The sequence below is a fragment of the Megascapheus bottae genome, chromosome 2, assembly GCF_031878675.1.
Source record: "Megascapheus bottae isolate mThoBot1 chromosome 2, mThoBot2.hap1, whole genome shotgun sequence".
NCBI classification, from domain to species: domain Eukaryota; kingdom Metazoa; phylum Chordata; class Mammalia; order Rodentia; family Geomyidae; genus Megascapheus; species Megascapheus bottae.
The window spans coordinates 59,476,113-59,501,838 of record NC_143510.1 but is presented as its reverse complement, the minus strand read 5'-3'; the positions used below and the strand labels follow the sequence as shown (position 1 = coordinate 59,501,838).

At 37.9% G+C, this 25,726-nt stretch overlaps 1 protein-coding gene across 8 annotated transcripts in view; it reads left to right on the top strand.

Annotated features, from left to right (window-relative positions):
- The window catches only part of Grip1 (glutamate receptor interacting protein 1), a 615,745-nt gene that overhangs the window by 395,571 nt on the left and 194,448 nt on the right, over nt 1-25,726 (top strand). For 6 of the 8 annotated variants that reach the window (XM_090328060.1, XM_090328059.1, XM_090328049.1 and 3 more), the window contains exon 1: nt 6,840-7,114. The exons of 1 other annotated variant lie outside the window; for it this stretch is intronic. In XM_090328060.1, coding sequence (XP_090184186.1) covers nt 6,862-7,114 — 253 coding nt within the window. In that variant the 5' untranslated portion in view covers nt 6,840-6,861. Of the gene's footprint in view, nt 1-6,830; nt 7,115-25,726 lie in introns of those variants that run through there. One more of the 8 variants, XM_090328040.1, reaches the window with a different exon arrangement.

Below are 25,726 nucleotides of genomic sequence, written 5' to 3'. Positions count from 1 at the left end.
TTGATCATATTAACCCCTTTAATATTTACAATAGGTCTCGGAGTTGAATATTTTTACCATGTGTACCATGCTAGGCAAACACTCTGCCACTTGAGTCATGCCTTTAGCTCTTCGTTTAGTATTTTAGGAGAGAAAGGGGGCAGGGAAGGGGAGGAGGAGGGGGTACTAACTTTATCCCGACTGAGATTATCTCTGAGTTGCAGAGATTATAGACTTGTACCCCCCTGCCTGGCTTAACATGCCTAATTTAAAGATGAGGAAATTTAGCAAAAGAGAAACCAAATACTTTTGTCTAAGTAATACTCTAGATTTGAGCTTGCTCAGTTGAATTTGAAAGTCAAAAGTCCTACTCTGTTCTGTTAACATTCTCATCACTGAAGCAATGAGGCTTTCTAGGAAAGTGTTTAGTTCTCAAGCATATATGAATGGCCAGTTGGTTCTATAAAACAGTAGTTTACTTCATTATAATAATTTGTTCATATGGATGAATGCATACTCCAAAATATGAAACACAAGTATAGCAACCATATATGTGTTCATTGCATGCTCTTAATGAGAACCCTTTCAGCAGAAAATTCTTGACAGAGTATTTTTTATCTGTGAAGTACTATGTTTTAAACTTTTTTTATATTATACTCTTTTGGGTACAATAAATGGATTTGAATTCAGGGGCTGGCACTCAATAGGCACTCTACCACTCAAACAGTATTTCCAATCATTTTTTGGTTTTTGTTATTTATCAAATAAGGTCTCACATTTTTGCCCAGGGATGACATTAGGCCAATCTGTCCTACCAACAGCCTCTCAGGTATCTAGAATTGCAGGCATCACCATACCCAGTTTATTGGTTGAGATGGAGTATTTTTACCTTAAGCTAGTCTTGAACCAGAATCCTCCTCCTTTCTTCCTAAGTAACTTGGATTTCAGGCATGAGCCTCTGCACCTGGCTCTATTCTTCATAAAGATCAACCTGTACTCTGAAAGCTTGATGCTTAATCATAGTGACCAGTTTACATTCCAAACCATCTTCCAAAAAGAGGTATTACTTACCATAGTGTTTGATCATGTATGACACATAGCCATTAGACCCTCTTCTGCTGAGACAATTAAGTTGCCTCTCACTGAATGCATTCTAGCATAATCTTCCCTAGATTTTTGAGACATCCTAATTTGCACAGAAAGAACACTTAAGATAATATCTCTCCAAGAACATATACCTTATTTGCTTACTGACTTCCTGAAACAAAATCTGCAAGTTTAAGGAATCAGTCCAAGTGTTTATTGATTCTTCCTAACACACCTGAAAATATAGCTTGTTGTTACAGTATGGATCTTGGAAATCCCCCAGATTATGTGTTGAGACACTGGTCACAGTCCATTATGCTACTGGGAGCAGTGGAACCTAGTGGGAAGCTATGGCCTAATAAAAGGAAGTTAGGGTATAGTGTTAGATACGATAATATGTACAGTATTAATATAGTATATTGTTGTATTATGACTCTGGCTCCCCTTCCTCCTCTCTTTAGCTTCCTAGCAGCCATGAGGGGAGCAGCTTATTGTACCAGGTACTTGCCACTGTGAGGTACTACCGCAACGCAAGCCTGAAAGCAATCTGACCAGTTAATTGATCATGGCCTCCCACTTTCAAACCTGTCAGCCAAAATATACCATCTGTCTTTTAAATTTCATCATCTCAGGCCTGTGTTATAATAATAGAAAACTGCCTAGCATGCTGTTATAGGTGAACATAGGTCAGTAACCTCTCCCTTTGGCCAGATGACTCAGTTTAAAAAAAAAAAAAAAGCAAAGGATTGTACTCTCAGTGGCTTAAAGTAAAGTATGGATTTCCAAATGCTACAAGAGGGCTTAGGTGCCCTGACTTGGGTCTGGAGTGGCCTGCTGTAGGATCTGAGAGGAAATGGCCAGTGTAGACTGTCAACACCATTTCAGGAAGATAGGAAAGATCTAGATGCTGTGGTGTGGCAAAAAGAATATGATTGTTGACTCTGTAAGTCCCAAGTCGGGCACCATCTGGCATTTTTTTGTCTTAGTGGGCTCAGGCCCTAAAATTCACTTTTTGTGCATGCCAGTTCTGGGACTTGAACTCAGCCTGGGCACTGCCCTTTGCTTTTTCACTCATGGCTGGCTGGCTGGCTGTCTTCTACTTGAGCCACAGCTTCATGTCTGGCTTTTTGTGAGCTAGTTGGAGATAAGAAACTCACAGACATTCCTGTCCAGTCTGGCTTCAAAGTGAGACCCCTAGACTTCAGTATCTTGAGCAACTAGGATTCTACCGCTCAAGGAAATCCAACCTATTTCTACTTCATACATGAACATGATTTTTCTCTCTATCGCCATTGTTTATGACATCCCTTCTTCCTAGTATGTTCATTTTTCTTTTCTTCATGTATGGGGAAGCCTATTTATCAGGGTCTGTTTTAAAAACCTTGTATAACTTCCCCCTCTTCTACCAGATAGGAGTCATTTCTCTTTTCTCTGTGATCTGGCCACTCTTGGAGCTTTTGATAGCATTTCATATGCTCCTGCTTGTACTACACACATTTCTATGCTGCTTTTGTCTTTCTCACTGAGCTGTAAGCCCCATGTGAGGAAAATAATCTCTGGTCCATCACTTTTTCCCTACATGGCACTTAGCATGGCTCCTTGCACATTGTCAATCTATAATTGTGTGTTTAATTGAATTGAATGAGAAAAAGAGACTGAACTTTGTAGAAATATCTGACCTTTCTTTTTGTGCAGGCAGATGGACTCATGCTTATCTGAGTATAATCAGCCTAAGGTGACGAAAGGGATATAGCTGATGGCTTTCGCTGGCCCTCTTACTGGTGATGTTCTATATTCTTCAGGAACCAGGCTGACTCCTGGTAGATACTTGCACCCTGAGGACTTTATACATTGAATACATTTTTTTTTGCCAGTCCTGGGGCTTGAACTCAGGGCCTGGGCACTATCCTTAGACTTACTTTGCTCAAGGCTGGCACTCTGCCACTTGAGGCACAATGCCACTTCCAGCATTTTCTGTGAATGTGGTACCGAGGAATCAAACATAGGGCTTCATGCATGCTAGGTGAGCATTCTACCACTAGGCTATGTTCCAGGCACCAGATAGATTGAATACATTTTTAAAAGACTATCAAAAAGAATCAGGCCAGTCCAACTTCAGACATGAAATTGCAAGTGGAAAAATCCAAACAATTCACATTTTATTTGATTTATAGTTAAAGAAAGTATTGATTCTTTTTTCTTAGTTGTTACATATGATTCTCTTCCTCTCTAAACTACAAGAATTTTCATTGCTTTTGCTTAGCCCCTTAGGAGACTAGATGGTGAAATTCTAAGAATAATAAACAGGACACATGAAAAGTCAAAAAATAAACTTGTTTATAAATAGTGTTCAGTTTTCAGTGTCACTAGCATATCTTACACATTGATTTTTCTAAACTATTTAGAAATATTTAATTATCAACTTTCTTTTACACACTGTTATTTATGCAGTGAGGTAGTTCCAGAAGCATCTTTCAATCTCTAGGCAAATTTGACTTGGAACAATGAATGTACACTAGTCCCCTTTGATCCTAAAGATTTGCCATACATGAACTTGAAATACATTACCAAGGTGAGTGGAAATTTCAGTGACTCACCAACTTCTTGTTTTGTGGACATTCAGCCTTCATTCTCTCCTAGACTTGAACATTACTGTGTTCAGCTGTTTTGTAGCTTCTTCACACAGCCTCTAATAAACCCAGTTTGGCCTAGTGGTAGAGTGTGTGCCTAGAATACATGAAGACTGGCGTTCAATTTCTTCATACCACATAAACAGAAAACCCGGAAGTGGTGCTGTGGCTCAAGTGGCAATGTTATCCTTGAGGAAAAAGCCCAGGGATAGTGCTTAGGACCTGAGTTCAAGCCGCAGGACTGGCAAAATAAAATAAACATGAAAGACTTAATCTTTTAGAATATTTTCATGATTGCATTAATCTCACTGGAATACTTTATAGTGAGAGGAACATTTTTTTCTTTTTTTATTTAAAGAATTTATTAACATTGATTTCTACATCATATTTCAAATGATGTGTTTAACAAACAAGTATTCAAGAAGGGAATCTCTATAAACAATCACTGGATCTTAGATTTTAGAACATAATTAAAATTAGGCTGAGGGTTTGTATGTCATAGATACATATTAATCTATGCAATAAAACATGTCTATAGAGTCATAAATTTTTATGTGTATGTAGTTGTATTTGTATTTCTAATACCATGTCCATAGCATTGGGTACACAGATATTGAGTCATCGCTCTTGTACAGTTTGGATTTAATAGCCACATATTAAGGATATCATGTGCTTTTTGTTGAGAGGAATATTTTAACTGAAACTCCATTTGGCAAATTTTTATTGAGCAACTTTACCATAAGCTAGAAACGGAAGATATCTGTCTATTTCTTATTTAATTTGAGCATAGAAAGGGAAGGAGACATCTAGCCAGCAGCCATATAGGTCAAACCATGATAAATACTCAGAATAGAGAGATGCAGAGCATCAAATCCAAAGAAAGGAAAAATTCCAACATTTGTTGTGTCCCTTGTCCCATGAGAGATGATATTCAGACCATTTTATGATCTGTAGGGCCAAGAAATTTACACAAAGTGAATAGTGCCTGTGGTAGCTGGGATAGCTTCTTGCAGAGGCAGACAGCACTCTGTAAGTGGCTGGATCATTGACTTTTCTGAGAACTTCTAAGGGAGATATGTCAGGCCTTGGTTATGGAAAGGCATTGGTGAATGAGTAGAGGGTTGTGGGGGGTGAGGGGGAAGGGAAAGAGCAACAGCCTTTGTCAGCTGTCTTGACCCTGTTGCAGTCCTGCTTGTACAGAGCCACAGGAGATTAAACACAGCCATCCTCTAAGCATGATTAGGTAAAACTTCAGATGAAGAAGTAATGTAGTAGGGAGGGGTTCGAAATGTAGATCCAGAAATGAATGATCTGAGTTTAACCTATGACCCCTGCTTCCAAAGCCTATTGTCTTTCCTATGCAGTGATAGCTGACATTTTCTGATGGATAAATTCAGAAAAAGAGAAGAGTATCCTCATGGTTATTTGTAGTGAGAGGACCTGCAGAGCCAGGAGGGATGCTCAGTGGTAGTGTTAGCATTTATGAGACCTGAACTTGTCCCCTAGCACAGAAAGTAGAAGTCAGAAGGTCTCTAAAAATTATCCTTATCATTCTTTCTCAAGTTCCTTTCCTTTCCTTTTTCCTACATCATAAAGAAAGTGATGTTTTACTCATGTGGTTAAGGTATCTGACTTTGTTACCTGATATATACTATATATTATATATTATATATCCATTTATTTGTTTATTTGAAATAGAGAAGGGAAGGGGGAAAACAAGATGACTGGGGAAGGGAAGGGGGACAAAAACATGAGAAAGGGTATCAATGTTGGAGAAGAAATGCACCCACTACCTGATGAATGTAACTGTAACCCCTCTATTCACTACTCTGCCTATAAAATACAATTAAAGAAAATAAATACAAATGTTTAAAAAAGAGTGATTTTTTTAATGAAAATAAAAGTTCTCAATGGGATTCAGGTGCAGAGATTCTATGAATGGGTTTCAGGAATAGTAGAATTCATGTATCTATCTTGGGCTAACATGTGATACCAGGTGAATCACCATTATACTTTAATTTACCAACATGACTGTATAGTTCTATTAGAGGAAACAAAAGAATATTCTAGCTGCAAAATTAATGTATTATGATGTCATATAATGTAACATTCCAAAAATACAACTTAAACACCTGAATTTCAAGACTTCAACAGTGAGTATTCTTTAACACTTACATATATATTGTTATCACATGAATGGTATGCCTCCCCGTATACATAGCTAAGCATTTTGGAGAGACTTGAAACAAGTACAAATTTTAGGCAGCTTACATTGGCAGACATTGCAGGCAAATGTTCAGTAGAGGTCATGTGGCTAGTTCTGGCACACATGGAAGTGGCATGTCGCACTGGTGTTTAGATCAGGCTCAGGATCCAGCTCTGGAGGTTGCTTATTTACTCTCTAGCACTGGTCAAGGTCATTTCCTTGTTCCAGTATTCTCATCCAGGTAGCAAGAGTGTCAATAGCACCAATCATTTATACCTTCCGTAAGTTATAGACATAAGATGCTGATGAAGAGGTCTGCAGCTGATTAGCTTTTGCAGCTGAGCCAGAATGATAGAGGACCAAAAACCCATTCTTTCACTCCTCCCGTCTTCTTCCTCCCTGGGCTCTGTCTTCATTATTATGCCAGGAATCTACCTATCTTTACTATTTTCTCCTGCAGACATAGCTTCCTAGTCCCACATGTGTAGGGATATAAAAGTAGATGATTCTCAACACTTGCTTGTTTTAATACTATATCGTTAATTGTGGCACTGTTCAGTCAATCAAGCAAAAAAGAAAGAAAGAAAGAAAGAAAGAAAGAAGGAAAGAAAGAAAACAAAGGAAAGCAACACTTCTACTTTATACTTACCTATTCTATGCCTTACCTAGCAAGTTCTGAATTCTAAATTCCCTAATGCATTTCCGAAGACCAGCTTACACTCACAGCCATAAACGACCACTTTTTGATGAATCAATATTGTTGCAAAGCCCAAGGAGATCCCAAGGAGGAATAAAGAAAAATATCACTTGTAAAAAGTAATTGAGTGTGATAGAAGATTAATTAGTAAGGCATTCCTGAATTTCATCATCTCTTCCTATTTAACTGAAATCTCGTATACTTTTTTTGTGTTTAGTGTTTTGAAAGATGAATGGACCTTGCAGCTCATTTTTGAGAAAGCCATGGCAAAGTCAGTTATGAAGCATGAGGTTAGCCCTTCTGCAGTTTGTCCTCCAGAGACTTTATGCCTGAACAGCATCTTCTTTAACAATGATGGCTCCGTCTACTATAAAGAAGAGTCATATTCCTCTGCCTCTGAAGCCCTAAACGCTTACATTGATGATTTTTACTTAAGCTGTGCTTCTCCTCATATTAATGACACAAAGGCTAGCCTGGATCCAAGCCCTCTTGAATTTCTTGCTAAGCCAAACAGGGGTAAGCTTTTATTATTCTGGGTTCAGTTTATAATTATCTGTAGAAAGCTGATGTTTTAAAAGGATATATTCTTTTAAAAGTTTTTTTTTCCTTTTTAGAAATCAATTGTCTTGAAATTTGTGAGACTTTTTATGAAACTGTTTTAAAATTTAGTTTCCAAACCTTTTTTTCCCCTGCAATGTGAGATGATTAGAGTCAACCTGCATTAATCTCAGAGAGGCAAAAGCTCTAGCTCTGTCTTCTTTGGTCTTGCATCTGAAAGCATTAGAAAGTTACTAAGATTGTCCATGCTGGTTACCCTTTCACAAGAGAATAACAAATATTAATGATACTTCACGTGATTATGGTGGGAGCAAAATGAATGAGAAGACATAAGTTACTGCACATATGGGGCTGTCAGGTTTTTTCTTAAGCAAAGGGAAAAGAACAAGGTTGTAGTAGAGGTCAGATGACTCAAAGTCTGGTTCTTCCTCTGCTAGTGATGGTGGAGATTGAACTGTACCAGCTGCATAATTTTTAAACTCTATTATGTAGATAACTGAAAAATCAAATTAGCTTATTCAAATATTTCAATATTCTTCGATAAAATTGCTATTTATAGAAGCTGAGAAGAATTCCACCATGAAACCAAAAGTGGGTGTGATTGTGAATTGTGGCTGATTGACTTCAAAGCCTTTGGGGAAATAAAATTGTCATAGAGTAGCTTCTTTTATTTGTGTGAGTTGAAATAGTAACAATACTATCCTTCTAAATGCAGTATTGTTAAGACTGCATGTCAGTACCAACAAGAACTTTAGAAAACTATACATTTCAGAATTAAAGTATCATCTATTGTTACTGATTTTAAACTGTTATGCGAACATTTGCATCGATTGCCTGCCATACTTGTCATGCAAATAAGTGAAACAAGTTCATACAGTTTTTCAAGTGAAAATGTGAAATGTGGATGTGTGTAAGTGAAGCATGGCCCACCTAGAGAGAGTCGCACTTCTTTATGCAAAGTTATGTGTTTAGCATATTTGACATAGTTTGATTAGCTGGAGGAATGATTTGGGAATGGAGTGTAAAAGTGTAGTTTAGACATCTATATTGTCTGTGCAATTGAGGTGCATTCAGTAATGCTTTCGGTAGTCCTCTCCAGGATTTTCATTCTGCTTTTGAGGTTTGGTAAGAGACTTTTGTTTTTGTTTTTGTTTTTTTCTCCTTGAATCCACAGAGAAGAGCCTGTGTGGCTGGCACTGGATAGTGACCAGGACTGAGGGTTGTGTCACAGATGGTTGATCTTCCTGAGTCCTCTTGAATTAACTCCATGATTCATGTTATTCTTATACTTGTTTGTAAGGGAAAAAATGGAAAACATTTGTAAAATTAGTAGTTATCATTGTTTCCTTGTGATAATGGATGGGGAGTCTAGGGAAAAGTGAATGCACATTTTAAAGCTTTGGTTCCTCATATGACTGTGTTTTCTAGAGAGGATATCTGTGCCTTGCATATTCCTGTGTGTGCAGGGGGAAGGGTCCCCCCTTCTGCAGAGCCCTGCCCTCTACTGAATCTCTACTCCTGCCAATGTACTGGAGACGTAATGGTACCTGTATATGTCTATCATCTGTTTCCCTTCTTTGGTTAATTGCCTGGTAATAGTCTTCACTTGATGTTATTTTATATACTTATATCTTCATTTCATCTAGAATTTGTTTTTCTGCTGGGTATGATGCCAATTAGCTATTTTTAAAATAGTTCTGCTTGCCATTTTTATCATAACCTGAAACTCCATCTGTATTTAGGCCTATTTCCTGACCTTTTATCTTATCAATCATCTGTACCATTTCTGTACTTCATTCTGTGTTAATTACACTAATTGTTAAGCATCTTGGTTTGGGAATGGAATGGTGGTGGAGGTGTTAGTCATGTTTCCTCATTTAGTCTTTCAAATGCACTTCAAAATTATCCACAATTAATTTCTGATGCTGGAGTTTGGATTGCTTAGATTAGATTCCTTACCACCCTCTTGGGGCCACCTCATCCCCTCCAGCCCCAATCTCCTTCCTGCTGTCAAAGTAATCTTCCTAACGCCTAGATCTGCTGCTGTATTTTGTGGGATACTGTAGTGACTTCCCATCATCCTCAAGATGAGGCTCAAAGTCAAGGTTATCTTAAGGCTCTTGGGGTGTTTGTATTCCCACTTAACAGGCTACCTCAACTTCTCTATAGACACACACACACACACACACACACACACACACACACACACACACACACACACAGAGCCACCTGCTCTGTTCTAGGTATTCCAAACGGGCTCCAGTGTATATGCACCATGCTCTGGGCACCTATTTGCATTTCACTTGCTTTCTTCCTCTCATCTCTGACTTCCTCTCCTTTCTGACCTCACTTTCCTGGGACCTCCCTGCACCCTGTACTGTCTGGTTTGGTTATTTCTGTTGCACCTTGTGTTCGTGCCTGCAACTCCCTTAGGATAGCATTTCACACAGTCTTGTAAGAACACAAGAACACAAGGGCCATTTGTCTTGTCTATACTTGTACCTCCCATTTTAAAGTGAAGTATGATGTCCAGCACAAGTTAGACTGACCCACCATTTTGACACCAGTGGGAGTTCCCTCGGTGATTCTGGAATTCTCCACTCTTAGTTATTTTGACCCAACTTCAAAGAAGCCCAAACCCATCATGTGTTTCCTTGGTCTATTCATGTGGGTTCGTCCTTCAGTGCCAGCCTCCTGCACTGGAGCCTGGGAGCTGGCGCCACAGGGGAATCTGTGCAGATCTTCTGGGGTCTCCCCATTTTTGTCTCCACTCTTCCTGTGAGTTCTATGAGGTGTCTCATGTGTGACATTTCCACAGGCCAGCTGAATGGAACTCAACTGACAAATGACCTACAAGATTACTCTTTTGAGGGGCCAGATAAAGCTGTATTTGTCTAAAAGGAGAAAAATGTGACTACATCTAGGATATACTTAATACTCAGCTTATTATCTCCTAAGTATATGCTTAGGCATTGCACAGGAATATTGGGTGGCCCTGGGGAAAAGACATTCTTTCTTTAGAATATCTTATTTCAAATTCAATATAATTAGGGGTTTTTTTGGTTTTTCTTGTTGTATATGGAACTTTTATTTTCCACTTGTCCATGGATTTTACATACTATTTCTAGGCAATATTTGAGGGTTTTTTCCCCTTTAAAGTTAAGTGATTTTCCTTTGCATGGAAAATGTGCTTTGGGAGATCCAGAAAGAAGATTCTCTTGAAATATTGTGGCAAAAGCCTGAAAGGCTTTTCCTTGAAACATTAATCTCTTGAATACACCTCTTTCAGTTTTCATGCTCTTGTGTGAAAAAAATGATCCCACAATGCTATAATGGCCTATTTTGTGGATGAGAGAGCTGTGCCTCTTTCCCAATAATAAAAAATCATAACTATTGATTTGGATGTGGACTCATCTGGAAATCAAAGTAGACTTTTAATGGACATAAAAGAAGAAAGTATTCTTACCAATTTCAAAACTTTACCTTGTATATTTCTGGAGACATGGTGTCATATAGTCTGTTTGTACTTGTAAGGCAGAAAAATAGGGAATCTGTTTCAAAAGTCATCTTATCTTATTCTAAAGATGATAAGTGTTTCTTTTTTCAGTCTCTGTTCCCTTTGAGGTTGAACTGACAAACTGCATATTTCTCTCTCTCTCTCTCTCTCTCTCTCTCTCTCTCTCTCTCTCTATATATATATATATATATATATATACATACATACATACATGTGTGTGTGTCACCTAGTTGGTGGCTAATATTGGTATAGAATTAGGGGTGAGAGTCAGGCATGATCTCTGTTATGAGATTCCATGATCGCTGCCTTCAGCAATCTCATAGTTTTTGGGAAACTCAAATAATCATGATATCAATGGTATCAGGTACTGTACCACATACCGTCATCAGGTATTGTACCATACACTGTAGGGCAACAGGTTTCTATGTGGAGCTTGCACTGGAAACAAGGGCAAACTCGAAGGTTGTCCAGTTGAATTCTGAAGGCCAAGTAGAAGATAGCAGGTCAAAAGAGAGAGAACATTCCAGAAAGTGGACTGGGATACAGCATACACTTAGGAGGTTACTGACAGTTCAGAATAGATTGAATGAAATTGCCATTTCTTTAAAAATTTGTTTTGGCTTCAGTATTAAATTTTGCAGGAATAATTGTGCTTGTATTGAATTCATCTACTTCTCACATAGGTCATGAGAAAATATTTCTCATTCATTCTCTTGTGTAGTTTATATTAGTCATAAGGATGTTTCATCAGCTGTTCTCTATAGTTTTGTGGTTGTTGTTGTTGTTTTTTAACCAGTCTTGGGGCTTGATCTCAGCACCTGAGCACTGTCCTTGGGCTTTTTCTTCAAGGCTAGCACTCTGCCACTTGACCACAGCACCAGTTCTGGCTTTTTCTATATATGTGTTACTAAGGAATCGAACCCGAGTCCTTGTGCATGCTAGGCAAGCACTCTGCCACTAGGCCAAACTCACGGCTCCTCTCTATAGTTTTGTGTAATTAGTCTTTGACTCTAGAAAATAAAAAAGAATAGAATTTGAGGATAGTTGAACATGTTGACTCATACCTGTGATTCCAGCTATACAGATGTTGAAGCTAAAATACAAAAAGGAGAGAGAGCCAACACCCAAGACAGTATTTCAAAAGGCCATAAATGTAATTGATTTGATATTATATTACTTGATTTACCTTTGTAAGTTGTTAATCTAGGCAAGAAGCAAGGAGTTCATGCTTTGGCTGCTTTTATACAAACTGCTTTGGCGACAACAAGGAGGAAACAAGTGGACAAAGCCTGAACCTCTGAGCTCTAAGCTTTCATTCCCATACTCTGCTTGCCTGAATTATAATGCTGGGCTACTTTAATCCCCCCCCTCTCTCATGCAAAATGGAAAAGATAATTTCGAGAGCAATATATAGAAGATTAAATAAAATGATATATGTGACTGCACCTAAACCAGGTCTGTGTCATATTGACAGTGCCCCCAAAATAATTTATTTGCCTTGGTAGAAAAAAATGTGAAATATGACATTTCTCAGTTCTTTTGGCACTTTAGAAAAAAATCTTTGCACTCATTCTCACATCTCATGGAGATTTTCACTCTCAGGAATAATATTATATGGATATAACACAAAGAATCCTAATCACTATTACCTCTTTCATCATTCTCCTACAACTTTCTCAAACCAACCTAGCCCACCCGTTTACCTGGCTACACAGACACACAGACACACACACACACACACACACACACACACACACACACACACACACACAATTTTGCTTACCCTTGCTTTCTCCATTTATTAACACTCCCACCCCCTTGAATTCAACCCCTCCACTATAACATGTATTTCAGTTTCCTGGTATTCATTCTTTTAAACTGTAAGTTGGTTGTTCTAAGGAGTTAACACCATCAGATCCCTCTCCTGCATATACCACATTTTAATACATCTGTATATCTGTGCATCAGCCTGGGACGGGATATATCTCTACATGACTCTCAGAGTTAACCTAGAAGGTGTCAAAGGTTGGTTGACAATACACAAAAGTGTTTTTATTCTTCCTCAAACAGTTGATACTGGCATGTATTTTGTGGCACTTGGGTAAAATAGTGATTTATGTAGCCTACTCCTTTAGGTAGTTCACGTAATTTATTAGATCAGAATTTTGCTTGTTTAGTTACCTATCACATTTAATCTCTGAATCTCGAAGCATTATACCCTATTTATTTATGAGCTTCCCTTCTCTTGTACTATCATACCATAGACACTTCAGCTTGGAAATCACGCGTGGCCAAGGACCGGGAGGACTTGAGGAAAAGGGAGGAGTGGAGGAGTCCCTGTAGGAAACTGCTTCTTAGTAGCTCAGCTTTTCAATGGACAGGATAAAAGTTCTAGATCTTTAAACTGAACACTATTGCTCTTTATTATCTTTGGTAATTGAGACATACTAAGAGGAAATACGATATTATTAGCAAAAGAGGTTGGGATAGGAGCTGGGAATTTGGCCTAGTGGTAGAATGCTTGTCTAGCATGCACGAAGACCTGGATTTGATTCCTCGGTACCACATACAAAGAAAAAAGCCAGAAATGCGCTATGTCTCAAGTGGTAGAGCTCTAGCCTTGAGAAAGCCTAAAAACAGTGCTCAGGCCCTGAGTTCAAGCCCCAGGACTGCCCCCCAAAAAAGAGGTTGAGACATAATGAGTGGAATAGAATTAAGCTATGTGTTTTAGATATTGTTCATTTCATTGTTAATAAGTATTATGTATATACAATAAGCATATGTAATATTACATATAATAAATATACACAATGAGAAGGCATAGATGGGTATATGTGTTCCATAGAATAGCAAGAAAACCACTTTTACTAGACTGTCGATAACCATGTGAAACTTCTCTATGCCTCTGAAGGACTGCATGGTCATTTCATCTTAACATGCACTGTTATACTGTTTTACATATTATTTACCTGCTTTTCCTTATTGTTTCTGTTCCCTTGTCCATCTATATTTTTGTTGTATCCAGATTTTACAATAGAAATATTTCCTACATGTGACATGCATACCTGTTTGTATATATGAGTTTCTCCATCTTGCACAACATGCAGTGGTCTTATCAGTAAATGTTCATCTCTGTGGCTTTGCTGGACTAGGCTAGATGCCCCACTCCACCCTATGTGTTGCATCAATAGCTATGGCTCTACCACTATAGAGCATGACTCAGTGTTATTCTCCTGATCTGGTCAGATAGCCATATCTAAGTGCCACTGATTGGTAGTGGAGACTAGCAACTCTAGTGTTCTATATCACCATTTTTCTGGGAAGAGATGGCTTCCTGGCTTGCAGATGGCCCTCTCTACTGCCATGGTCTCACATGCTTTAAGAGTGAGGTCTTTGTTATCTTTCAGTTTAATGAGGACACCCAATTCAGTTGAATCAGGAATCCATCTTTATGACTTCACTTGACCTTAATCAGGTCCTTCAAAGCCATATCTCCAAGACAGCCACATGGCAGGATAGGGGACTGAGTCAGCATTCTAATATATTACCTTTGGCTTTAGGGGAGCACATTCCTGCCCACAGCAAGAACAAATGCTTGCTATTGTCAGAGGTTAGGCTTTTGTTTGTTTTTACTAAAATTTATTTTTAAAAATCCTATCTAGTTATAGTGCAGTATTGTAGTAATGCAAAGTTTTCCGTTTTAATCTTTGTAAGCATGTAGCCTAGTGACAATAAGTATATTTGCATTGTTGTGCAAGTCTCACAACAATCCTATTTCCACAAGCTGTCTTCCACACTGTAACCCCATATCCATGAAACACTAGTCCCTTCTTCCCTGCCACCTGCAACAATCATCCTGCTGCCATGCTGCTTTGATCTGACTACATGTACAAGTACATGTACAAGTGAAAGCAGGCAATATTTTTCCTTTTGTTATTGCCTTCAGAGGTCCTCTATGTAGTAGAATGTGGCAGGATTTCTAAAGTTTGAATGGTATTTCACTATATATATTCTGGTTTTAAACTGAACATTTTGTTTAATTTTTTAATCCATTTTGTGTTGCTTCCATATTTTGGCTGTTGTGAATCTTGTGTGGATAACCATAGTCAGAAATCTTTGAGTACCTGTTTTCAATTATTTTGGTTGTTATCATAATTTTTGTTTGTTTGCTTGTTTACTACTACTAGGGCCAGTACACTGTCCTTTTACTTGGAGTTGGTTAATTGGAGATGAGTCTCCTGGACTTTTCTGCTCCCAGGCTGATTTGAACTACAGTCCTTAGAGCTCAGCCTCCTGAACCGCTAAAATTATAGGCATGAGACACTGCTACTGGGCTATCATTATGATTTTTATCTTGGAATTCCTTGATTATTAATTCGTGATGAAGAGCTGATCTTGCTTTTATCAGTCATTATTGGCCATTGCCATTTATATTTGTTCTTCTTTAAAAATGTTCATATATTTTACCATTTTTTTCTGAGTAACTTGCTTTTAACTTCTGTGTTAATTCTTAGAAGTTATTTGAGTATCATGGACATTAATCCTCTTTTTTCTTAAAAAATTTGCTTTTACTTTTACTGTACTAGAGATAAACCTATCACTGTACACATTTCAAGCCAGCAGTCATTTACTGAACCACACACACTCACCCAATTCTTTCTTCCTTATTCATACCTCTTGATTTGTTGGTTGTATTTACAGTCATTTTCTGGAGATGTTTTGTTAAGTAGAAGCCCTTATTTTTAATGTATATTTTCTTCCTTGGGAAGATTGAGATATTTAATTTTCTAATTCCAGATAGTCCAAATGTGTATTTCAGGAAGTAGAGCAGAAATTACAGAAGGATATTTAGTTAAATTTGAAATGTCCTTTAGCAAGTATTTGTTGTGGATTATTTGAAAAGCACAAACAATACAGCATTGACAGCTAAGTAATGTTGACAGAGCACATGCAGATATTTCGCATAGACTGCCAATATGTCTATAGATTTAACGAAAATCATCTTCATTAGTTAAATGTGTTGATTGGCAGGTAAGCCATAGGACTTCTTCACTTTGTATTTTTTTCCTTCTAAGAATGAGTATTTAAAAGGTTTTGATATGTTAAGCCTCTCAAGAAAATAACTGAAGTAGAAGGAAAGAAAATGATGCTTAAATTTTCCTAAAGCTAAAAGAACATAATTCACTTCCAACCCTGATTCTTAAGACTATGTCCTGGAAAGAGTAATTTTTCATCATTTCCAATAAAACCAACTTTAGATTCCAGCTAAAGCACTTGTAACTGCAAAGCCATTTGTTGACGGCATTTCCCTATAATTAAGATGACTCTGCAGAGAATGCTATAAAAAGCAAGTCTCCAGTGATTGGCTACAACACATAAAACACTAAAATTGCTAAGTAATACTATAGACTTCAAATTTTATATGTATATTTAGAGCTAGTCTCATAAAAGGAATGATTATTTAACAGTCTAAATTCCTCAAAGTGCTTTTCATAGTGGGAGAAAATGTGTAATATGTACTGCTATGCTTCCTTGTCTCTGAATATTAAAATGTAAATTTCCACCTTGGAGCATTTGGAAAATCTTCCCATAGAGTGAATCCTAAATTAAGTGTAACAGGTTATTTGAATTAATCACTACATATTACTAAGAGAGAAAGAAAAAAATCCTTTGTCATTCAGTAAAATGTAATACCACACCCAGGAAAAAATACGAAGATAGACCATGTTTGACATTTAAAAAAACTAACTGCACATCTTTGAAAAACTGACAGAAAGCATGTGAATCAGTTGCCCAAATTGTAGCCAAACCCACGCAGGAGAATATATAAGAGCATACTGGAGCAGCTCAAGTCTACTTCTGTTGCTTATAAAGAAATGTGGGTATTTAACCTTAAGAAGCTCTCAGTCTACATGTCTTTACAGAATAAAGGGGTGGACCATGGTCACTATGATCTTGAGCTGGAAACATGGCCTATTGGTAGAGTACTTGCCTAGCATTCATGAAGCCCTGGGTTTGCTTCCTCAGTACCACATACTGGAGTGGTTCTGTAGCTCAAGTGGTAGAGCACTAGCCTCGAGAAAGCCCAAGTTCAAGCCCCCAAGACTGACAAAATAAAAGAGTGATGTTTGAAAGTGGAGGTATGATTCAAGAGATAGAGTGCCAGCCTTGAGCAAAAAAGACAGTGAAAGCCTGGGGCCAGGTGTTTGACCTAGTGGTAGAGTGCTTGCTTAGCATGCACGAAGACCCAGGTTTGATTCCTCAGTAACATATACATTGAAAAAAGTTGGAAGTGATGCTGCGGCTCATATGTTAGAGCTCTAACGTTGAGGAAAGCCCAAAGACAGTGCTCAGGCCTTGAATTCAAGCCCCAGGACTTGGCAAAAAAAAAAAAAAGACAGTGAGAGCCCAACATCCTGAATTTAAGCCCCAATACCAGCATTTAAAAAAAAATAGGTCTTATAATTAAAACATTCTTATATCCACTGTAGAGGCTGATAGATTCCTTATTCTACCATTTAATGGACCTTGAAGAGTACCCCCATACTTCCTAGCATCAGGGGGTGTTCCATTTATTTGTTAAATTTTATTTTATTGCCAAAGTAATCTATAGGGGGTTACAGTTGCATTCGTAAGGCAGTGGGTACATTACTTCTTGAACATTGTTACCCCTGTTTTTCTATATATAAAATAAATTGATATCTGTTCACAAGGAGTATAGATTCCCCATAAACTCTTCAGTGTTTTACTTTAGTCATATGTTAATAGAATAGACCTGGGATGTGCACTATTTCTTAAACTTTTTTTTTTTATTTTTTTTTCTCGTGGAACTTCCATTTTATTTTTCTAAACAATAGTAAAATAAAGTATAAAAGATGTTCTGGGTGAGCAAGCATAAGTAAAAATTTGAGATTTGTCTCCCTCTGCGTCTAGGCAGCCCGACCTTGAACCAGCCTCAGCTTCCCGTGTGCTGAGAGTCACAGGTGTGCCTACCACACTCGAAAACGCTCCTCCACCGATCACCCCGCCACTCTGCGTGCGTGCCGAGCGCCGCTCACACGCTACCACTTCCTGGGACGGAGCCTATTTCTTAAACTTTTAAATGTTGGATTTAAGTATATTTTCAGGGGAATCTTGGAATTCTTCAAAGTAGCATTGTACTTAAGTTTGAGTATATGCTTTTTCTGAAGTTCTTTACCTTTCAGAACACTAGGAGTGTTTTCTTGACCAAGGCCAGGACTCAAACTTAGCACCTGACACTTTCACTCATTGGCTAGTATTCTACCAACTGAACCAAGCCTCCCACCCCATCAGAACATTCTTAAAGGCATTTTTTGATCCCCAAATGCTAATAACCGTAATATGAGACCCAATAATTCCTTAAAAGCAAGACTTGATTATAACTTGAACAAATATATTAGTATAAATTGATAAAATCATTCCTATGAATGGGATTTGTTACTCATCAGAAACAGAAAAAAAAGAGGACTGCAGAAGTAAACACTAATACCATTTAGGGAGGAGAGGATGTCTTAGTTACATTTTGAACATTTCTTTTAGATAAAAACAAGGCATAAGAACATTTTGCAACCCTTGGCACATACATTTGGCTTTAGTTCTGTCATTTTCGACACTCACCTTCGACAGTCCCCTGCTTAGATAGAAATATGTGTGTCAGCTGGACCACATAGTGGAATCACCAAACTGCAGTTTGTCACCAGTGCCCCATAGTAATAATATCGCATGTTCTGTTCTCTACCTTATATCAGATTTGAAATTCCCCCTGTGGCTGAGCAGCATATGTCAAATGGAGAGAAAAGTCATGCCTCTTCCTAATGCTTCCTAAATAGGGGAAAACAACGGTAACAATAAAAACCATGATACTCTCTGTCTTTATTAGTGTTGCTGCAATCACTAAGATGGTTGTATATAGATGGCATTTTCATGTCAGTTAATTTTCAGGCGCTATTTGAATGCCATCTTTAATCTCCCCTTTAGCAGGTCAGTTAGTAGAATCAATCAGCAAATCCTTTATATTTAACTGTCATGTATAAGTTGCTGTGTGGAGAGGGGAGAAAAACTGAAAAGAATAAGATATAGCCCTCGCTCCAGTGATTTTTCAGTCAAGTTCATTCCCAGGGAAATCCTGGCTGTCTTGATTAATTTGCTGCCATTTCTCATCTTTTATTCCCAAAGTTATCCCAATAAGCATAGACCAGGGACATGGAGGTTTGCTTTTGCAGGAGTGCTCTTGGCCCCATCTTGTCCATATGGTCTTCTCAGTAAAACCTTAAGAAAGGACATTTCCTCTTCCAGAGAGACTTGCTCCTACTTGAGAACATCTTTAGCTGCACTAAGAGAGCAGCAGAGTGCACACCATTATTGGTCTGCACTTCCTAAAAGAGTGACAACCATTTTTGGGAACATCTGTTCCCTGCTCTCATGGACCGCACAGTCTCATGATGGTAGAACAGCCATGTTTGGAATACATACCTTCACAGCCCCAGGAAGTTATCTTCCATGATGCTTCCTACTAGCTTCTAAGAGCCCTAAGATTTCCATCTGTCTAATGAGATTCATTCATTCCTTCAAAAAAAGATTTCTTTTGCATAAAATAAGCTCTATAGTCTGGGGCTGGGAGTTTGGCCTGGTGGTAGAGTGCTTTGCCTATCATGCACAAGGACCTAGGTTCAATTCCTTGGTACCACATACATAGAAAAAGCCAGAAGTGGTACTGAGGTTCAAGTGGTAGAGCTCTAGCCTTGAGAAAGTCCAAGGACAGTGCTCAGGCCTGGATCTCATTCCCAGGACTGGCAAAAATAATATAAATAAAATAAACAAACTCTGTAGTCAACATTTTTCTGTCTCACAGGAGTTTACACTCCTTGAGGCAATACAACAGAATAAAATATCCAGAGAGACTTGATTTGAGAAGGGGGATTCTGAAGCTTTTTTTTAATATCCTCTTCAGTACCTACCTACCTACCCCCCAAAACTGTATTTATTCTAGTTGTCAAATTAGAGAAAAATAATAGCAAAATACAGAAAAACATGCCTAAAGACCCTATAGGCTTGTTCTTTATTTGTATAGTAAGAACTTCCTGGGGGGAACTTTAAAAAAAAGCAACACTTTTTTTTAGGTCAAAATTAAACTATATTGTGTATAAGGTAGAATCTTGAAGCAGTTTTTCACACAGAATTTTAACGTAGAGGTATAAAAGATGGATGAATTTGCATGCTTTCAAATAAGGGCTCCATGTATATTTAAAGAATTCATGCTCCATGGAAGAGGTCCAGTGTGAATTAGGCATGCTTTTAAGGATATGCTCTTGGTCTATAAGCCAATCACATTCATTTTTATAAAGTGACACATTTTTAGTGCTTTGTTTTACATCTGTTTTAATAATTAACCATGGCACTTTCCCAATGTTGTTTGTACATTGTAACTCTTCCAGAAATTGACTTCTATTTTTTAAAGACAGAAGTCCCAGCTGGATGTTCACTTGAACTAAAAAGCTTTAAAGTAAATATTTTGACTCTAGCTTATAATCCGAAATCCTAAAACTAGTTAGTGCCTCACTAAAGATGGAGCACGGCAGAATTCAGACTTCTTGTTTGAAGGGCACCAGCAAGCTGCATAGGAGCCTCTGTCATCTTCGGTCTCAGAAAGTCTTTAATGGTAGTGCGCTGATTAACTCCGGGAAATTCTGATCATCGCATATAGACATCAGGCCACTTGTATCACTCTGGCTTGTCACCACCAAAGGCTCCCAGGATGAGAGACTGCTGCAGCCAGAACCCTTTTCAATGTGTCTTGTCAACTTCCCAAGGATATGCTCCTGCAGACATGGTTTCTTACAATAGAACCATGCAACCTGGTGTTGTGTTTCCAAAATATAAAAAAAACAACAAAATTTAAACTTTGCCTATTAATATACATACTTACACGCTCAGTTCCTGTCACGTGAAGAGAATAGCAATTTAGTAGAGGAAATATTTAATCAAAACTGACAGAGGTGAATATTTCTGATCCATTATTGTTTGTGTAAGTTCTTCAACCCAGCATAAGTGACCATGTGGCCAGATAATGCTTGGTTGTAGCGAGTCTATCCCCTCCCTAGCAGGATGCTTAACAGCATCTCTGCCCTCTAGACACCCATCATGCTCGCAGGTAATGGTCATCAAAAATGTCTCCAGGTATGGTCAAAAGTTCCCAAGAAGTACAAGGCATTGTGAGAGAATATATAACAAGGAAACAACCTCAATTGGCAAAGCTTTTTCCTGGCTGCATGGTGACATTTGAATTAAGCTCTGATAATGAGGCCATGGTAAGTGAGGAGAAACAAGTGAGAAAAGGAAAAAGTCATTTCAGGTGCTTCTACGGGGCAAGTCTCTGCACATATTAGCAATAGAAGGTACCTCAAGAGCAGTGTTCAGTTCCTGGTAGCACTGTTGGAGATGGGGATTCAGAAGCACTCAAGGAACTTTTGTTGAAATTGTAATATATATTTAACCCAACTGGCACAATCATAAGCAATAAGAAATATCAATATGATCAAGCTACATTCTTGAGCTCTAAGTATTCAATCTTTTTAAAATAGAGTGAAGGAATCCATCATTCCTGGGAAGGAGGAAGGGCAGCTCCTTGTGAAGAAAGGTTGTTCAAAATATAAGCAAAGCATATGCAGTACAAGTGACGTTCTCCAGCTGAGCCAGCTCGAGTAGATTGTTGCACTTTATTTGTAACTCCTCAGAGTTTCTCTTCTTTTTTGTATTTTATTGTTACTGTAGAGGTGATATACAGAGGAGTCACAGTCACATGAGGCAAGAAATGAGTACAATTCTTTTGAATCATGTCTCTCCTTCCCTTGCTCTCTCGCAGGCTTTCCCTCCCTTCCTCACCCATAAGATGTGTAGTTCTCTTTCCACATAGTGTCTAGTGAGTACCACTATTGTATTTGTTCACCTGTGTCCCACCTTTTCTGGGCACCTCTTAGATATACTAACAAACAAGACCAGAGGAAAAGAAAACAAAACCAACAGCAACTAAAAAAACAACTTGTTTCCCTTTCTTTGAGTTCATTTCATAAAACATTATCTTATATGATCAGATACATATAGCTCTTGAGCCTGTGTGATCTTTGGAGTTTCTGCACTTTCCCTTAGAGCTCTGCCACGCTAGATGTAAACATGCAACCATCATAATAGCGTATTCATTTCTCTTTTTCTTCCTTCCCCACACTTCAAACTCTCCCTGGCCACTTCCCTCTCATTCATCCTCATTCCCAGCAAGCAGGCTTTTCCCTTTAGATTCCTATGCCATCTTAGTTCTAGCAGGAGATTTTTCCTACTGCCTTATATTTCCAACCCAAGGCCCCATGTGTCATGGGGCTGTGTTTCATAGATCTAAGAAGCAGTCCCATGGGGACACAGTGCTCTGACTGTATAGGACTAGATCTCAGCAACCTCCTCTCTAAATGCACAGGTATGATAGGCTCCATTTAAAAGATATAGATTTGGGATGCGGGAGCAGATGTTTCTCAAGATAAATCCAGATATCTTGGAAGAAAAGAAAAAAAGGGGCTACTAATTAGGCAAGAAGATTACAAACACAATTCCCCTCTTTCACTCTTCCCACATTGTACTATCAGTCCACCTGTTGTCAACTTTGACAGTCGTCAGACATATGCTTGGTACATGGAAGATATTCAATAAACTAGTGTGGGCATTTGTGGAATTCAAGTGAACTGTTAACCTTCTTAAATATATACCTAGCTTGTAAGTTGAAGAAAAATTACAGAAAATAGGTAAAAAATCATTTTGGCAGCCCAAGCTAGATATTTGGTAAAGTTGGTTATTGTGTTGAATTTCTTAATTGCAGTATCCTCTATAGTAAAGCAACATTATAAAGGTGGAGGGCAGCACATGCCACAAAGAAATCCTCTGATAAAGACCCAAAAGTAATATTTCCTTTTGAAGGCAAGGTGAGCTGTCTTGAATGATGAGAAAGAATACCTAATATTCTTCATGAAAGAAAAGGAAATAGGATTCTTAATGTTCTAAAAGACACATAATGGCTCCTAGCCACGGGCAGGTTAAGCAAGAGTCTGATCTTATAAGCATCTGTGGTTAGAAAGTAGGCAGGCATAGTGTGTGGTGACATTTGCAGCTTAATGTCAATGCAAATGAATTGCTGGGCCAAGCAGGGGTAGTCAGAGCAAGAATACTGGCAGACAGAATTAGTGCCAAGTCCCCAGGTGTCCCAAATCAATGCCCTTTCTTTTTGGTACCTGCAGAGTCACCTCTAGAGTAAAAAAAAAAAACAAAACCATGCACAGAAAAACTCTCTCTCCTCAGGATTCGGTGCTAATTTTAAGAAGTGGAAAACTGTGGAATTTTGATTATACCTCTTTCTAATTGAAATAGTAAGTTCTCACCTAGCCTAGCTCCCTGGGAACAGAAAGCTCTGGCAAAAAGAGAGGACAGGAGAGAATAAGGACAGGACAGACTGATAGGACAAATGGTAAACAAATGTTTTCAGAGCATATTATACACAAACTCCTAGCCACCACTGGCTTGTGTTCAAACATTAGAAAACTTATCTTCAGTTTCTCTAAAGAGATGCTACTTCTTCATAGCCATTTACTAGTCATGTTTAGAATTTTTAACCAGAGATATATGAATATGTATCAGCATATTAATAGACATTACTGAATACATTCATTCAAATCCAACTTCCATGCGATACTTTTAGCAGTTGTTTTAGTTTAAAAATAACTTAAGTGTTGGGGCTGTGGTTTAAGTAGTAGAATAGATATCAGCAAACATGATGCCCTGAGTTTAAACCTCAGTACCACAAAAAATAAATAAGTAAATAAGGTTGAGTAAGTAAAGATACTTTGATAGCAGTACTGGAGTTTGAATTTCTGGCCTCCTGATTATAAAACAGACACTCATCGACTTGAACCATACTTCCCATCCATTTCACTTTGTTTTTCGATAGGTTCTTGGCTTTTTGCACTCTTTTTTTATTTTTAATCTTTTTGCCAGTTCTGGGGCTTGAACTCAAGGCATAGGCACCATCCTTCAGTTTTCTCAAGGCTAGTGCTCTACCACTTGAGCCACAACACCACTTCTGGCTTTTCCTGTATATGTGGTACGGAGAAATGGAACCTACTACATGCTAAGCAAGCACTCTACCACAAGGCCATACTCCTGGCCCAGGGTTCTTGGCTTTCTGCACAGGGCCATCCTCAGACTGATGAGATCATAGACATGAGCCTCTATGCCCAGATTTTATGTAAAAATAAAATATTGATAGGTTGTTTTGCCTGGGATGGCCTTAACTTGAGCTTTGACTCCTAAATGGCTGTAATTACAAATGTTAGGCAACATAGCTGGACTACAAATTAATGTACTTTCCATGTGCTTTCAAAATGATATGATTGCTCTCACCTCAGCCTAGCTCACTCCCCCCATGCACCACCTCATCCCCCTGGTGTGTTTTTCTCCCCATCTCTTATTATTTGAGTTTCAGCCCAAGTCAGTTTGATCTGTGGCACTCCTCTCTGATAGGAGTTTTTCCTCCCACTCACAAAATTTCCGTATCTGCAATTTATAGTTGACTTGGAAGAAATATTTTACTGATTATTATATGGAAATAATTTGTAAATGTCTATATATATATTCTTTTTATATTTTTATTATAATTAATAGAAGGGTTACATTATATTCGTAAGATAGAAGGTGCATTATTTCACATACATTGATACCCTTTCTCAAGTCTTGGTCCCCATTTCCCTCTCCCCCACCCCCACCCCCATCTTGTTTTCCCCCTTCCCTATCCAATTTCAAATAACCAAATATGCATATATCCAATATTTCACTTTGTTATCTGATATATTGGATATATGTGTCTATATATATTCTTAGTGCTATTAAAATTTGGCAACTTTGTTAGACTATCTTAATATTAATTAATTCCTTTTTTGACTTTCCACTTAAAATTTACATTTGTCAAACTTTTCATATTGGTTACTTTTCTGATTAATCTGTAACATTTGAAGAAACTTATATATCTGAACACAAACTTCAAAGTCAATTCTATGAATTTGATTTTTTATTTTATATAAATTTTCAGGAGTAATTATAAGAAAACAAATACTAATTATGGCATTTCATCTTGTAATCTAACTGACTATGTTTATATCTAAGTTTATATTTTCTTTTAAGTCCCTTCAACTGGATGTAGTGATTATAGTATTGTAAGTTCTAAAAAACAACAACAAAAAAAGAATGCTATGTAATATTCTGGGCATCAATTCACATGAAAAAAAAATTGCCTTTTTGCAAATAGGATACCCAGCCCAGATCAGGGAGGGGCTCAGTATAGGAAGAACCTATCTAAATTATCTGTAATGAAGAATCTCAGAGACAGGACTTAAGCAAGACTGATTAACAAAACTGAAGCACATATCTACAGAACACCACAGACTAGGTGGCCACACAAAGACCTATCTCCAAATGTCGGAGTTACAAGCATGGTATCAAGACAGATATTAACATGTTTCCTTTAGTTCTTGGGCCACTTAGGCCTTGTGTTTTAAACAAAGAATGACAGTAGAAGCTTATTACCTCCAGCAAACTTAGTCTCCTGGAAAAGAAACTTAAATATCTGATCTGAAAGTAAAATACAGCTTTGCTATGATTTCCATTTGCATTTGGTTTTTAAACATGGCTAAACCAATAATGGATTTTCTCTTTGAGCTATTTTCTGAATGTTATGTTTGAAATCACTGCTAATGTTCCATCCTCTGGAATAAGTTAAATTGGAAATGTTTCCTATGCTAAATGAAATATACCCACAAGCATGCTTTACTATGAATGAGAATCTCAAAAGAAAATGTACTTATCACATAACTTTTAAAGATCGGCTACATTATATGAGGATTTTCACACTGGGAAAACCAAATAATAACCACTGTCTCTCCTGAGAATTATATTATAAAAGGCAAGGGTATATGAAAATTAATGTATATGGTATTAACTATCAG